This window comes from Formica exsecta, unplaced genomic scaffold (genome assembly GCF_003651465.1).
Source record: "Formica exsecta isolate Colony F162 unplaced genomic scaffold, ASM365146v1 scaffold72, whole genome shotgun sequence".
Taxonomy (NCBI): domain Eukaryota; kingdom Metazoa; phylum Arthropoda; class Insecta; order Hymenoptera; family Formicidae; genus Formica; species Formica exsecta.
The window spans coordinates 193,394-209,225 of NW_021853485.1; the positions used below are offsets into that span (position 1 = coordinate 193,394).

At 29.2% G+C, this 15,832-nt stretch overlaps 2 protein-coding genes and 1 long non-coding RNA gene across 3 annotated transcripts; all 3 read left to right on the plus strand.

Moving 5' to 3' along the window:
* Positions 1–6,508: 6,508 nt before the first annotated feature.
* Positions 6,509–8,719, plus strand: LOC115243640 (cytochrome c oxidase assembly protein COX18, mitochondrial). Its single transcript, XM_029820782.1, has 6 exons — positions 6,509–7,284; positions 7,564–7,701; positions 7,816–7,963; positions 8,030–8,151; positions 8,255–8,365; positions 8,439–8,719. The coding sequence occupies exons 1-6, from the start codon at positions 6,721–6,723 to the stop codon at positions 8,634–8,636; spliced, it is 1,281 nt and encodes a 426-aa protein (XP_029676642.1). The 5' UTR covers positions 6,509–6,720; the 3' UTR covers positions 8,637–8,719.
* Positions 8,720–10,503: 1,784 nt separating this feature from the next.
* Positions 10,504–11,478, plus strand: LOC115243673 (probable chitinase 10). The gene is made up of 2 exons (XM_029820835.1): positions 10,504–10,660; positions 11,158–11,478. The coding sequence occupies exons 1-2, from the start codon at positions 10,592–10,594 to the stop codon at positions 11,317–11,319; spliced, it is 231 nt and encodes a 76-aa protein (XP_029676695.1). The 5' UTR covers positions 10,504–10,591; the 3' UTR covers positions 11,320–11,478.
* A 1,274-nt stretch (positions 11,479–12,752) lies between these two features.
* Positions 12,753–15,774, plus strand: LOC115243674. Its single transcript, XR_003885253.1, has 2 exons — positions 12,753–13,205; positions 13,999–15,774. It is a non-coding gene; the product is annotated as an uncharacterized LOC115243674 (long non-coding RNA).
* The last annotated feature ends 58 nt before the right edge of the window (positions 15,775–15,832 follow it).

The window sequence follows — 15,832 nt, forward strand, 5'->3', positions numbered from 1 at the left end:
TAAAAAGATAATAATATAATGTTTTTAATAATAATTAATGTTTTAATAGTTAGATTTTAATAATAATTAATAAAGAAGAATAGAAGAGAATTACAAGCAACTTTATGGAAATATGTAGTATGGACGCAAATTAAATAGAGATTTTATCGGCAGTAAAAATAGTTTGACTATGTAATTCTACGGAATTTTCAAAATGAATGCAGATGGTAGCATTAAACGAAGCTGCTATTAGGTAATGTTATATGAGAGAAGCCTGAGAGAGGCCACGCCGCCGTTTTTCGAAAGGCGCCTTTTCTAGCTCGTATACAGTAACGTCAACTAGATCCATTTTAGAGCCGGCGGAACTACATGGCCAGATTTACTTTCGGTGCCATGGTAAAACGGCCGGTTGGTGCACGTCCGTACTAAATATACATAATCGCGGATCAAAAACGCGAAAAAATATTATGGATTTATTAATGTTTTATTAGCTGCGCGCGTGATGTTTTATCATTCTATATATATACTACAGCGATAATAAATTTTAATTAAAGTATTTTTATGTATATGCGCATGTAAAATAAAATAAATTTTCTTAAATTCTTTTTCTTAATAATTTTTTTCCTAATTTTTAAATATAATGTGTAGAAGATATATACAATAAATCGCTGTCACTTTAATTTATGAATTCAGTTGGATGCACTAGTACTCATCGATATACATTAAAAAATTTATATAAGCATAATTAATTATATTTTTCTACGATTTTAACCGTGTTTTATTGTTTTTTAAGGAGTTTTAATTCTTGACAGCGTTAATTAATTTTTTCATGTTTATATGATTGCTGGTGATACTATCAGCTGTCAGATTTTTGTAAAATATCATAAACTGCCAAAAATCGCGGTGTTTTATGCAATATTGTTTTTTTAGCGTATAAAATGTTAAGAGTGTGTTTTCTATCTTGTGGAATTTCACTCAGAATTTTAATTAAAAGGCCGGAAATGCGAAAATAATATTTTTCTCGAGAAATTTATATTTATATTTGTAAGTATACGACATTAATTTCAAAAACGACTAAAGCTCTCTTTTCTCTATTATTGTCTTTTTCGCTTTCATTTTATTTAAAAATATTAATATAAAAAAATGTAACTACAGTATCTCTCTTAGTCTGACTCTTCCCCTTCGACTGTCCGGCATGGGTGACCCTACCGGTAACTATTAGCGTTTTTGAGTGAAGCAAGTTTGATCGCTTTGAGTGCGATTAAACCCAATTTACCATGAATATATATTTGACCAAAAATAGGTTTTGAGAGAATCTGATTAATATAAATAATATAAAGTACGTTCTCCGTTTTTGACGTTATTTTGTCTTTAAAATACAAAATTCTTTGCCCTGATTAATCAATTATACGATTTCTAAAGTATTTAATTGATCAATCTATATAATAATTCAAGTATTTTTAATAACCCAAGACGAAGTATATGACATAATTAATCGGCCTCAGAATAATTAAACTTCATTTGAAAACGCTATACATTACCGCCGGCATAGCTCTCAGGTTCGTTAGAGCACACAAACCTCCTCACCCGGCAAATGCCTTCGCTAAGGTGGAGATACCATCAAGGAGGAAATATTTTTATTTTAATTTTTTTTAATATATAGGTTTCTTTTAATAAACAGGTTTTACAAATATATCAAATAAAAAATATAATACATGAAGAATTATATAAAGTGTATATAATAGATAATTACAAATTTATAATGTATAACTACAAAATATATTACAAAAACTTTAAAAATATATTATACAAAATATATTATAAAAATATATATAAAATATATATTTCAAAATCCAAAATGCATATTAAGTTTATATAATGCAAATGATTTTGATCAAAAGAGTTGTTAATAAATTCATCGATCATTTTTGAATTAAGAAGAAAAAAGTACTTTTTGTTAGACTGGCGCATTTTGCGTAGAGTTTCAAAGAAAATATCCGAGAAAAGATAGACGAAGCTTCGATGTAAATCAACGATTAAATCACAAGATAAATCGTGATTTAAAATTTGTGAATAAAACGCGACGAATAAATAAATCGTCGATAGCCGTAATATTCGCGATTCCAATGTGCATGCGCAATCGGAGGAACGATATAATTACTACATACTAAAAAAATGTTTCGACGGACATTTGGAGTGCTTCTTATAATATAGGACTTCTATAATATAGGACATTTGTATACAATTTGAATATAAAATCTGATGTCCGATTTATTTTCAAATGCGTGATTTTATTAAATTAAATTAAATTAAATATTGCGATTGAGAATAAAATATATGTACCGTTTCGCGAAGAATTGACTAAACAAGATAAAACTATATAAGTCTTAAAATACCGTATAAAAAAAGTGCGCGTTATCGCCGCGTTCAGTGGAGGATAACTGGCTCAACGATTTGACCAGGTCAAGGTCCCTCCGCCAGATAACACGCCGGTTAATATCCGACGAAGACAAGAACGATCCTAAAAGTGGAGAACGATCAACTTCTTGCTTCTACATCGGTCCCCGCAAGATCAACCCGCAAAGAAAAGTTAAGTGATCCGTTAAATATCAAGGACCCCGCTGTAGGAGGGAACGAATCCCGGATCTTCCGGACTGCTCCCAATAGCAATGATTTCGGTAACAAATCAATGACAGTTACCACTGTCATTATCTTCAATTTAGATTAAGACTTCCGCGAGAAAATGTGTTCTTCCATTATTAAGAAATATATTTCTAATATTGAAAAATAAATAAATGGATATAACAATTTTATGAAAATGTGGTTACGAACGATTATATTTATGGATAATAAAATACGTGCATCATTATTGTAGTTAGTATTAAATGTGCGAATACAAATAATTCTCGGGTACCAACTGTTCGAGAAAAATCGAACCCAATAATAGCAAAATTTTAAAAATTGCAAGATAAAATAAATTGATATAATTTCAAATAATTAATTCTAAGCTATTTTTCTATAGCTTTTAAATAAATTAATTTGTTGATATTTTACTGATATCGGGGTACCCATTCGATTTGTCTCGAAATTTTTAAGTGTCTGCACATTTTATGTTTCATTCATACATAATATTTTGTAACATAATACTCAAAAACAGTATAAAAATTTTTTGAAATAATATGTTAATTTGCGCATGTATTTTATTATATCTATAGAATAGTATATCTAAAAACTATCCAGAATTCTCCTAAAATGGCGGGATGTCCAATACCTGCAAATAATTTCTTAAAAGAACCTAATGTTAATATCCTCAGTGCCCAGAAATATTTTGTAAAAGAGAAAAAACAAAAATTATATTAATTAAAAATTAAGCAATAAAATACATTCGTTCGTAACCATAATTTTTGTATCAAAAAAAGTCAATAGAAACGGGCAAATTGATTGCAATTTAAATTTTCTTGAAAAATGGAAATTTATCTATACACGGTAGTTATATTCATGTCCAATCTACTATTAAGTCTTTTCAGCATTAACACAAAAATAATACTAATATTAATAATGATAAAAGAACACTTTTAACGAAGAAAAAGATCGGTACGAACCACGCAACTTTACTAACGTTTATCTGACGAGAGGGACAGCGATAAGGCCCCTTAGCTATGACAGCAATCGCGTCCAAGAAGATGGAAAGAACGCGGTGTTTTCGCAATGTAGCTAATTAATTAATTTGATGAATATTTAATTCCGACACGAAATTCATAAATATCAATCAAATCAAAATTAAATCATGAAATTCGAAATAATTTATTCGCGATTCTGCAATGTCGGAAGCAGCCGTCAAATTTCGTGAACGAAAGGCTAATATTTAATCGTTAGCTTAACATCGAGTCTTCACAATTTTATTCAATAATTTTTCTATTAAATATTAGAAGAATTAGCGGTATTCGTGATATATATATAAAGTTTGAAATATAATTTTCCGAATTTATCAATAATTGTTTGGTATAAAAACACAAAGCTCTTAAATTTATAAATATCTCAAAAAAATAATATAGAAACTGATATTTAACAAATATATTAATTTAGAAGAATTTCAATTATATTGTCATTATATATGTTCTTTCGGTAAATTTTCGTGTAATTTACAAAAAAAGGGAATTATAATTTATAATATTATTAATACAATTATAATATATATACAATAATTACATATAAATAAAAAGACCGAATTAATGCGCGTACGCGATTTTTAACAACTGATATACAAATAATAAATACTCACCTTAGGGTTGCTCCGCCGGTGCAGGATGCCTCTCCTAGGCCTTCTCCTCCTCTCAGAATGTCAGGGTCGCTATGTTGATCTGTAACATACAAATAAAAGATCCAAATTGTAACGGCGCCCAAAATAATTAATATTTAAAAAAATTTATTGTACGCATTGAATTTTATATTCGATGAATATAATAATAAACAGATTAATAAAACAATTTTATAAATTTTGAAAAAAAAACACTACTAATAACTCTAATAATTCCATCATTCACGACACAATGACAGCACCAACGACGCTGGGTATTTGGTTTCCCCTTCACAGTAAACCTTTAGAACGATCACGTTTAGAAAAGAAATTTGACAAGATACGAAGCGTTTCGCACTACTACTTTACTGTTCGAGTGTCGGCGTGCGAATGATAACAAGACCGAAGCACGTAAACATTAGCGCGCTATTGTTTACGCCGCCGAGGCCAAAAACCATGTTATTAATAATTTGGTGCCGAAATATTTTACATACTATGACGAATATACAGGCGGAATATTAAATTATTACAAGTATTTTAAATTTTAGATCAATTATTTAATTTAACTATTAATATATCACAAAACTTATTGTTATGTTAATTACTCAGACCTGCGATTCGACTATTTTATTGCGCGTTTTCAATCCGAATTATATTTAAATCGTCGAAAAGTCAAACGATAAGAGAGAGAGATAATTAATTATTAATTATATTATATTATTTCCCGATATTTGTCGCGATCACATTTAGAAAAGAAATTTGACGGAGCGTCTCGAACTATTATATCACTGTTTAAATGTCTTCGTACGAATGATAAGAAATAAGAAGTGGGAGAGGGGGAAAGGAATTCGACAGATCGTCTCTCCCACTATTACAATACTATTCAAGTATCGCCATACAAATAATAACAAGGCCGTAACATATAAACAATAGCGCGCTATTGTTTACGCTGCCAAGGCCGCATACCATGTTATTTATAATTCCCAACCAAAATTATTATGACGTATATACACGCTGAATATTAAATTATACAAGTATTTTAAATTATAGATCAATTATTTAGTAAACGATTAATATCTATATATATTACAGAGCTTATCATTATGTTAATTACTCGGACTTGCAATTCGACTATTTTATTGCGCGTTCTCAATCCAAATCATATTTAAATCGTCGACAAGTCAAACGATAAAGCATTGGACAAAATATCTTTACTCAAGGCTGCGTTTCCATATTTGCTGCCAGTACTAAAAATCTATAGTTTACATCACGTACACTATAGATTTTTAATACTGCTAGCGAATATCGGATCGCAGCATAAGTATCGATAGGAAAATAGTTATTATTCGTAAGAATCGCAACAAAACGATAATTTATAATTTAGATTTCACTTCGATTCTTACTTTAAGAGAGATTCTTACTTGTATTTTATCGGTTTGATAATAATTTTAATGGATTAATGAGATTTTTGCAATTAAAATGATATCAAACACAACATAAATCAAATAATTTTTAACTAAACTAATAATAAGAATTTTGATTACATATTCAACTATAATAAAAATCGCTCGTTTGCTCTTTATTCGTTCTCGCTCTCGCTTTCGATAAAAACATAAATCTGCAAATATTCGCACAACTTTAAAAAAAATTTTTTTTAAGCTAAACTTTTTTATTTAAGTAGTTAATAATATTGTATTAATATTGTAAAAAAATTAAAAATTTTTATCAAGTCGCGCTATAAAAAAATCTAAAAAATGTATTCATTTTTCGAAATTTCAAATGGGTATGTCCCCTTAAAATGCTTGATAATTTTCTTTCAAGAATAAGAAAAATGTAAAAACAATTTATTGTGAATATCTTTTACATGTTTTATATTTAAAAATTAGGGAAAAAATTATTGGGAAAATTAATTTAAGAAAATTAATTTTATGTCACATGTGTGTGTGTGTGTGTGTGTGTGTGTGTGTGGTGCGCATATACCACGCGCAGCTAATAAAACATTAATAAATCCATAATATTTCTCCGCAATTTTGATCCACAATTATCGATCTAGCACGTACATGCATCAACCGGTTGTTTTACCATGGCACCGAAATGTAATCTGGCTATGTAGTTCCGCCAGCTTTAAAATGGATCTAGTTGACACTACTGTACCAGCTAGAAAAAGCGCCTTATGAAAAATAGCGGCGTGACCCCTCTCAGGCTTCTTTCTGCTATTAGACACTACTATTAGGTTATAACATATAACCTTTTTATGTTACGATAGTTTGACACTGTCTAAAAATTGCGCGAAAAAAATTTCGCATATAGTTGTATATATCTTAAATTATCAGTAAATGTGCGAGTATCATAAAAATAAAATTCTACAGTGTACAATAAATAGGTCTCATATTGATGCATACGTTTAATTTAATGTTTTTTTGAGTTACTACTTGCTCCTACTAATGTTTACCATGCACTTAACAAAGTTACAAAATGTCTTTTTGAGACAGTTTAAACGGATCAGCATTAATGCCACTAATTTTAATGTATTATCAAATACATTATCTCATACTGTATATAATAATTACAGTACATCTTGTACAAATGTTACTCAAGATTTAATTTTTCTTAATCAACAGTTGTCATTAAATAATATCATAATTAGGCAATATGGTTCAAGAGTACAGAATAATTTTCACTATGTGTCTTATCCTCAAATGATTTTCCATGTAATTTCGCATAATGACAAAGAGAAACGCATAGGATGTAAAAATTATTACAGTAGTCAGCATTATAACAGTATTAGACATTTTTCAAGTGTTAATGTTGATTCTATCGCTGAAAGTCAAGTTCCAATGCAATTCAGTGGCATCTTCAGAACATTATCAGAGAGTGCACTTGTTAAATTCACACAAGATTCATTATTATGGATGCATGACTATACAGGTTTGCCATGGTGGTCAGTTATTGTACTTACCACTATTATGACGAGGACAGCGATAACATTGCCGCTATCTTTGTATCAGGTAGATTTATGATATTCATTATTATATATATATATTGTTCTGTAATTTTGATACATCTATCATTATTTGAATATATAGAAGATATGACGAGAAACAGTTCAAGACTAATTATATAACTAATAAGTATTTTTTTTTTATTATTTTCTATTTTATATAAATTTACTTTGAAAACTGTTTGATTAGTTTTTTATTTTATTTTACTTTATTTTATTATTAAACATTATCTCAAAATAAAATACAATTTTTTCTTATGATAGCTATAATAATTTTTTTTTTCAGCAATATATATTTGCGAAATTGGAAAATCTTAAGTCTGAAATGGATGAAATAGTTAAAGAAATGAAAATAGAGACAAATTATGGGATACATAAATATAATTGGTCCAAAGAATATGCTAGGCGTTTGTACAATCACTCTGTAGGTAATGTTTTGTCTCTAGTTTAATTCAAGTTTGCAAATTAACAATAGCAATAAAACTTGGTTACTATATTTGATCTTTAATATAATAAATATTTATCATTTTTATTATAGATGAAGAAACAATGGAATAAATTGATTGTTCGAGAAAATTGTCATCCAGCTAAAGCTAGCATATTGGTATTAGTGCAGATACCTTTATGGATATCATTATCAATGTCCATTAGAAATTTATGTTATATACTACCTAAACAGGATGCTGGTACGTATGGCAATGCTTGAATAAAACAGAAGAATTAATATATTCTGTACATATTTTTCCAATTAGATGCTTATACCACTTATCAGGAATTTACAACTGATGGATTTCTTTGGATTACAAACTTAACCATAGCAGATCCTTTTGTACTTCCTATAGCATTGGGATTATTTAATTTAGCTATTATAGAAGTAAGTTTTTCTAATAATTGATTGGAATATCATCACGGAAATTTAAAAAAAATCAACTACTCTAAGAATTTATTTCTATAATATTAATTTTATATTATTACAGATAAATTATATGAATAGGGTAAAAGAGTTAACAAAATTGAAGCAATATTTGACTTATTTCTTCAGAATTGCTGCGATAGTTATGATCCCCATCGCTATGTATGTACCATCGGTAAGTAACGAAAAAATACAAGAATAGTTGAATTACATTGCAAATAAATAATTATCTAAATATTTTTTTCCAGTGCCTGAGTTTGTACTGGGCAACTAGTAGTGCATTTGGTCTTTTCCAAAATCTAGTCTTGTTGTCTCTGAAATTACGTCGCTTCGCAAGAGTGCCGGTAACTACTTCCGAATCACCTCATCCATACCGGTTACTGCGTGAAAGGATAATATCTAGATGCCGCTTTGGAAGAAAAGAGAAATTTTCGCCGAAAACATAAACATATTTCATCTTGTTTTTCACGAGTCAACTATTTGTGTACAAATAAATTATATATATAAATTTTATAATATAATATTCTTTGTATATAAATCTGTTAATAACTCTCTCTCTCTCTCTCTCTCCCCAATCCTCTCTTTTCTCTCTGTCCCTCTTTCTTTCTTACTCTCTTTCTCTACCCCTTCTTGTTTCTCTTTCTCTCTCTAATAATTTAAAATATAGATTTATTATTTATTTAACGATGGATATATCACGGAGCTTATCGCTATGTTAATCACTCGAATCTGTGATTCGATCGTTTTACTGCGCATTCTGTGTAATTACTAATTTAGTATCAACAATCCTATATATTGGTGACCTATCCCTAATCCTATATTGGTAACAGTTCAATGAATTTGAGAATTTTCAATTAATAATGCAACATTAAATATCGATTTTATTCAATTCTTTATTTTATCATTATTATCACTCTAATAATAATATTACATTTATTTTTTTTATTAACCAGGATTATTAAATTCACTAGAAACTAACAAAAATTTAAACAAAATTTCTTTCCATATTTATTTTACTAATAAAGATATTCTAGGATTTAAAATCGTTATCTTTATTTTTCGTAATATTAAACTTAAATACTCTTATATTTATGGAGACTAATTTAATTGAATTTTACACTAGCACACAAATAATCCTATAATATTATATATAGAATTTATTATATAAAATCTTTGTTTAATCTGAACAATATTTTCTAATTTGCATTAGTTATTCTCTATTCCTAATAAACTTAGAAAAGAGTAATTGTTTTATTATCTTTTATTTTTATATAAGTATATCTCTCTCTTTTATAGATCCTGTCCTTAATATCAATACTTTAGTCTATTAAACAAATTATATTTCAAATTTTTACAAATATATACTTTTATTTTATGAACCAGATGAGCTGAAGCTGAAGCCCAACCTAGTAAATCACTTTCTATAATAATTAGACAAATTTTATTCTTAATATATTTTATCTATTTTTTCTTTTGATAATTATAAAAATTTAAGACGAACTTATATTCAATCTTTAAAAATTAATTTTAATTTTTTGGATATATTTATCTCTAATAATTCTTCAAAAAAAAGAATCTAACTTAAATAAACCTTTTAATAATTCAATATTTTAAGTTAATAAATTAATAATAAGTTTATAATAAATTAAAGGATGTTAAAACGAGTAACTAACATAGAGAAAATTAGCAAGGTCACTAGAGGCTAAATCATATTCTGTTATTATGCAATATTAATCAAATTTTGCTCGTTAAAAACGTTGTCTTCTTCTTTCTTGTCCATAGTAGTCGCTCACTTCTGTAAATATGTAGTTCATGTGATGTGTGTGGTCACAAATCTTTGTCCGGTAGTCAATGTCTTTCTTGTGAAGAAGGAATTAATGTATTGCCAATGTTGGTCGAAGGTCTTGATCACGTGTTATAAAAATTGTTGGGAAATCCAATTGTTTTGATGTAAGTCCGCGTAAATAGATATAATTTTTCAGAAGGAGTATATAAATATTCAACTTTTAACAATTTTAGATATTTCCTGCAATTCTCTATAAATATCCATACATTTTTCCTAATGACGTAATGCACCAAAGAAAATGTTATTGCAACACACTTACACATATATACACACACACATACATATATACACAGGCATCTTTCTTCTATTTAGATATTGTTGCTGATATGTTCGAGAAACGAAGATTGACATCACCTTTAGCCTTCTGCATAAAGATAACGAAATACATAAAGATAACGAAAATACAAGAAGCGTAATAAGCAAACCGCAATTTGTGATAGTAATCAAATTTTCTTTAATCACGTGTGTCCATTATATATATAAGATTGATTTCTTGGCGACGGAAATCAATTGAGTTGAGCTCGACGATCAACAAGATTAAAGACGAGATCCAAAATGAAATTTTGTGCATTGTTGTTATATGTAATAGTGTCCGCAACGCCGTTTGTAATGACACAAACACAAGTAAGTACTTTATAAATACTAGTCACATTGAACATAGAAATTGAAGATTAATGTTAATGTATGAGAGTTAATTGATCATATAAAAGCAAAGCGAATGCTCTTAACGGAAGTAAAACTATGTCTTCTTGCGCGTTTCCAAGTATTGCGCTTATAAACATTTGTCTTTTGCCATCATTGTCAAATGATGATAAATATCAATAATAATACAAATATATAATTATGCGTAAAAATGTCAAATATGGTTTGTAGTTTGTTTTAAACTTTGTGTGCTTTGTGTGTCCTGATTACAAACTAAATATTTAAAGTAGATATTTGTTTTGAACTATAATTATGCTCTTATCAAAGAATCTTTCAGAGATAAAAAAATGTATTACTTTTCATGTCTACTTATTTTCATAGCTTTTACTACAGTCTCTTATAAATAAAATTCTTCCTTTATATCCTATCTTCTTCTCTTTGCCGTTATTGGGTGCTAATCGAATGATTTATTCACTTAGGCAAACGTATTGCCTTATCCGGGCGATTGCAGCAAGTATCAACAATGCGATGCAAGTGGTTGCTTTATTATGAGCTGCGGCAGAGGAACAGAATTTAATCCAGCTATAGGTACTTGCGATTATCCTCTGAGAGACCGAAGTGGATGTTCTAATCGTGGATGAAAACTTTGATCTACAATTTCATCAGAATTTATTGTAAGACGCGGGATTATTTTGCAATATTTCAATCCTATTCGAATGTATGAACATTTGTTACTGTATTGCGCAAATAAAGTTATGATATTAGTTTAAATTATATCATATTAATCATTGTATTGTTCATAAATCGCTGTCATTGCTACAATCAATAATTCCTCTACCGATCTAATTTAAGATAAAAAACTAATCTGTATAATTAAAAATAAGACAAATTATTGCAAATTATTTTTGCATATAGACTGATAATATCGACGAGTTGTAGAATAATCTCGTATGCATCGAGAGCGGTGATATCGTTGCTCACGATAATGCCTATGTACGACGCAATAACGAGCAGCAATAAACGACGATTAAACGGTGTCCGGCGAGTGGACGTGAATATAGTATCATGACAGTCCGGACACGACCTTCGTTTACGCATTGAGCAGATAACCGATTTTTTGCAGCTTCCGATAAACTCAATCTGCAAACTCGTCCGTATTAAAAACAACGTAGTTTCCGCGGTGACGATCAGCATCAGCAAAACTCCCACCAGATTGCACGTGATTTGCAATAAATACCACAATCTTCTGACTACGTTGATATAATCGTGGCTGAATAGGATTCCAGGATTGTATACGAAGATGTCGTTCCGATTGCTAATTCTATTGCTTCTGATGTACTGTTGTCACTTTATTTCTGGTACCAAGAGAATGAGAGTAGTAAGTGTGAAATTAATTAATTAATTAATTTTTTTTAAAGCGTCACGATTTTGAAAAAGATACATATGTTTTAAACATTAAAAGAAAATTTAATTACATTTAAGATAAAATATATAGTTTTTAAAACATTATCTTTTATCGTTATTATTTTGTTTAGGCTCGGTTGCACCAATGTTATTTTAGCTTTAAATAAGAAATTAAAATTTTTGGCTTTTAACAATAATCAATGTTATTTGGTCTTTGATTCTAGGCTTTAGATTATAATTTGATCGTTGATTAATTTATAGTTTAAAGCCTAAAGCCGGAAGCCAAATAACATTGGTTATTGTAAAAAATCGAAAGTTTTAAGTCTCTCTTAAAGCTGGAAATCAAATAACATTGGTGCAACTTGGGCTTTAATATCTTAATATTTCACCAATATTTATTTCTGCTAAATCCATAGAATTACATTATAGTGTAATATGATGCTTTAATGAATATATTATTAGAGATCTATTACAACACGTTTTATATGGAAAACCGTCAGATTAATATAAAATAAAAAAAATAAAAAAATAAATATAAAATTTAAAAAGAAAACGTCATTGCTACAATCAATAATTCCTCTACCGATCTAATTTAAGATAAAAAACTAATCTGTATAATTAAAAATAAGACAAATTATTGCAAATTATTTTTGCATATAGACTGATAATATCGACGAGTTGTAGAATAATCTCGTATGCATCGAGAGCGGTGATATCGTTGCTCACGATAATGCCTATGTACGACGCAATAACGAGCAGCAATAAACGACGATTAAACGGTGTCCGGCGAGTGGACGTGAATATAGTATCATGACAGTCCGGACACGACCTTCGTTTACGCATTGAGCAGATAACCGATTTTTTGCAGCTTCCGATAAACTCAATCTGCAAACTCGTCCGTATTAAAAACAACGTAGTTTCCGCGGTGACGATCAGCATCAGCAAAACTCCCACCAGATTGCACGTGATTTGCAATAAATACCACAATCTTCTGACTACGTTGATATAATCGTGGCTGAATAGGATTCCAGGATTGTATACGAAGATGTCGTTCCGATTGCTAATTCTATTGCTTCTGATGTACTGTTGTCACTTTATTTCTGGTACCAAGAGAATGAGAGTAGTAAGTGTGAAATTAATTAATTAATTAATTTTTTTTAAAGCGTCACGATTTTGAAAAAGATACATATGTTTTAAACATTAAAAGAAAATTTAATTACATTTAAGATAAAATATATAGTTTTTAAAACATTATCTTTTATCGTTATTATTTTGTTTAGGCTCGGTTGCACCAATGTTATTTTAGCTTTAAATAAGAAATTAAAATTTTTGGCTTTTAACAATAATCAATGTTATTTGGTCTTTGATTCTAGGCTTTAGATTATAATTTGATCGTTGATTAATTTATAGTTTAAAGCCTAAAGCCGGAAGCCAAATAACATTGGTTATTGTAAAAAATCGAAAGTTTTAAGTCTCTCTTAAAGCTGGAAATCAAATAACATTGGTGCAACTTGGGCTTTAATATCTTAATATTTCACCAATATTTATTTCTGCTAAATCCATAGAATTACATTATAGTGTAATATGATGCTTTAATGAATATATTATTAGAGATCTATTACAACACGTTTTATATGGAAAACCGTCAGATTAATATAAAATAAAAAAAATAAAAAAATAAATATAAAATTTAAAAAGAAAACAGTAAAATAAAATAATAAATAATGTAATAAAGCAAATATAAAATATAAAAACATCTCTTTGTTTAAGAAATACGATTAGTATATACATATATATATATATATATGTCATGATTATATATGTTTTCTTTAAATTTAATACTGTTACTTACATTTCATACGTATAATTTTGCGATTTTTTGTGTAATACTTTTGTGTAATATTTGATTTGGACAGGGTGGAAAATCTTATGCGGTGTCGGCATACCCCGAAGATTGCACTAAATACGTGATGTGTAGTAACGGCAAATGCAAGCTGGAGGCATGCGAGCCCACCTACGTTTTCGACCCGGTCACCTCTACCTGCAGCCATCGACGCAGAACTGTCAACTGCGACTTCAACCTTCCGCGTAGACTGTAAATCGCGATGCTGAAATCGGCATAAAAGTCTCTCGTATGATAATGTTTCCTAAAGAGGCTCAATAAAACGGCGCATATAAAATAGCATATCTCGTTCATTTGTACTGTTCGTGCCGGTTCCTTTATAAGACCAGCTTGTGTGTGTAATAATCATCAACGAGCGCCAGAAGTTTGTTCGCTCGTCGATGGGCAAATAACTTTGTTTGCAGTCGCTCGTTTATTGCGTCGACTCATATACGCATGTCGGCATTCTTTTTATTTTACGTGCGTGAACAGAAGTTATCTGGGTATTTTATCTTTTTCTCACCATTCTTTATTATCTATATCTTTTGCATTCTGTTCTCGTTTTTCTCCGCTGTCGCATACGCCGAACTCAAATGAACCTCGACCTCTTAAACTGATAACCCTCTAGTTTCCATGAATCAGACTGCTTGTTTTCAAAGGCTATCTGCTTCTGAGTAAAACGGCGCCGATCAGTAATCGAACTACACGATTTTACAAGGAGCCGAGGATCAGTATAGTACGATGCTCGGTGTATCGTGGAAGCATCGAAAATGACGCTGTACTTGAAGCGTTTTCTCGTCGCGCTCTGCCTCGTCTATTTTGCCGTTTTTTCTTCCGCGGTATGTGATAGAATCGTTGTGGCTCTTAGTGATACACGCAGTCGCTTTATTTTCCATTTTTTTTACTCAAAACTGTTTGAAAATGTGATCTGAATGTGGATTAGACTGACTAAAATTGGGCTATAAGAAAAGACGAAAATATTTGATGTTTCAATAGATATTAATGTCATTATAACGAAACAATACGAATTCGCAGTGCAAAAATTTATGCTAGTTTTATTATGTCTTTAAGAGGAATAACGAATAAATTTCTATTACTTTTGAAATGATAGATTTTCATAAAAATTGGGATACACATGCTTAATTTTTCACCGAGATAATAACACGTAATATGACATTAACGAGTCGAGTTCAAAAATATTTTATTTGCATTGATTAATGGCGCGTTATATAAAGACATGTGTAAAACGTAATGTAAATTCGCAATCAAGTCTCAGGAACGTATAATTTATTTGATTAAAATTGAACATGTGTCATGAATATATCTTTTCTTAATTTTTATTTATTACACGTCATAGTGCTATAATGCAAGTGCTATAGTGCAATATAAACATTTAATTCTTTTTATGTTCATTTGAATTTATGCACGTATACATATTTTTTTTAATATAATGCCGTTTTCCTGATACGCGCACACAATGTACAATGATTTTAGTTTAACTACGTTTTCAAACGATATCTATTTAAATACATATAACAATACCATATAAATTGTTTACATTTTAATGTTTAAAGTGCGATATGTGCTCATACTTTTACTGATAACAGTTAAATGAAACGAAAAGCATACATAATTATATAATATTAATAAATTGTTAAATATATTTTATTTATTCATTTGTATATTCTATGTTCTATGTCTCTATGTAATTGGTTGTACCAAGTGTACAATGACTTCGCTTAGCCTCGAATAAACTTATATAAATAAAACAAATATACAATTATAATAAATTATATATATATATAAATTTTGATTCATCTTTACAATAAAAATTAAAACTATGATTGATTTATTTTGATTGATTTCTA

Coding starts and splice junctions, on each gene's coding strand:
- LOC115243673 (XM_029820835.1), top strand. CDS start 10,592: ATGAAATTTTGTGCATTGTTGTTATATGTAATAGTGTCCGCAACGCCG. Junction 10,661..11,157: donor TTGTAATGACACAAACACAA/GTAAGTACTTTA, acceptor TTATTCACTTAG/GCAAACGTATTGCCTTATCC.
- LOC115243640 (XM_029820782.1), top strand. CDS start 6,721: ATGTTTACCATGCACTTAACAAAGTTACAAAATGTCTTTTTGAGACAG. Junction 7,285..7,563: donor TGCCGCTATCTTTGTATCAG/GTAGATTTATGA, acceptor TTTTTTTTTCAG/CAATATATATTTGCGAAATT. Junction 7,702..7,815: donor GGCGTTTGTACAATCACTCT/GTAGGTAATGTT, acceptor TTTTTATTATAG/ATGAAGAAACAATGGAATAA.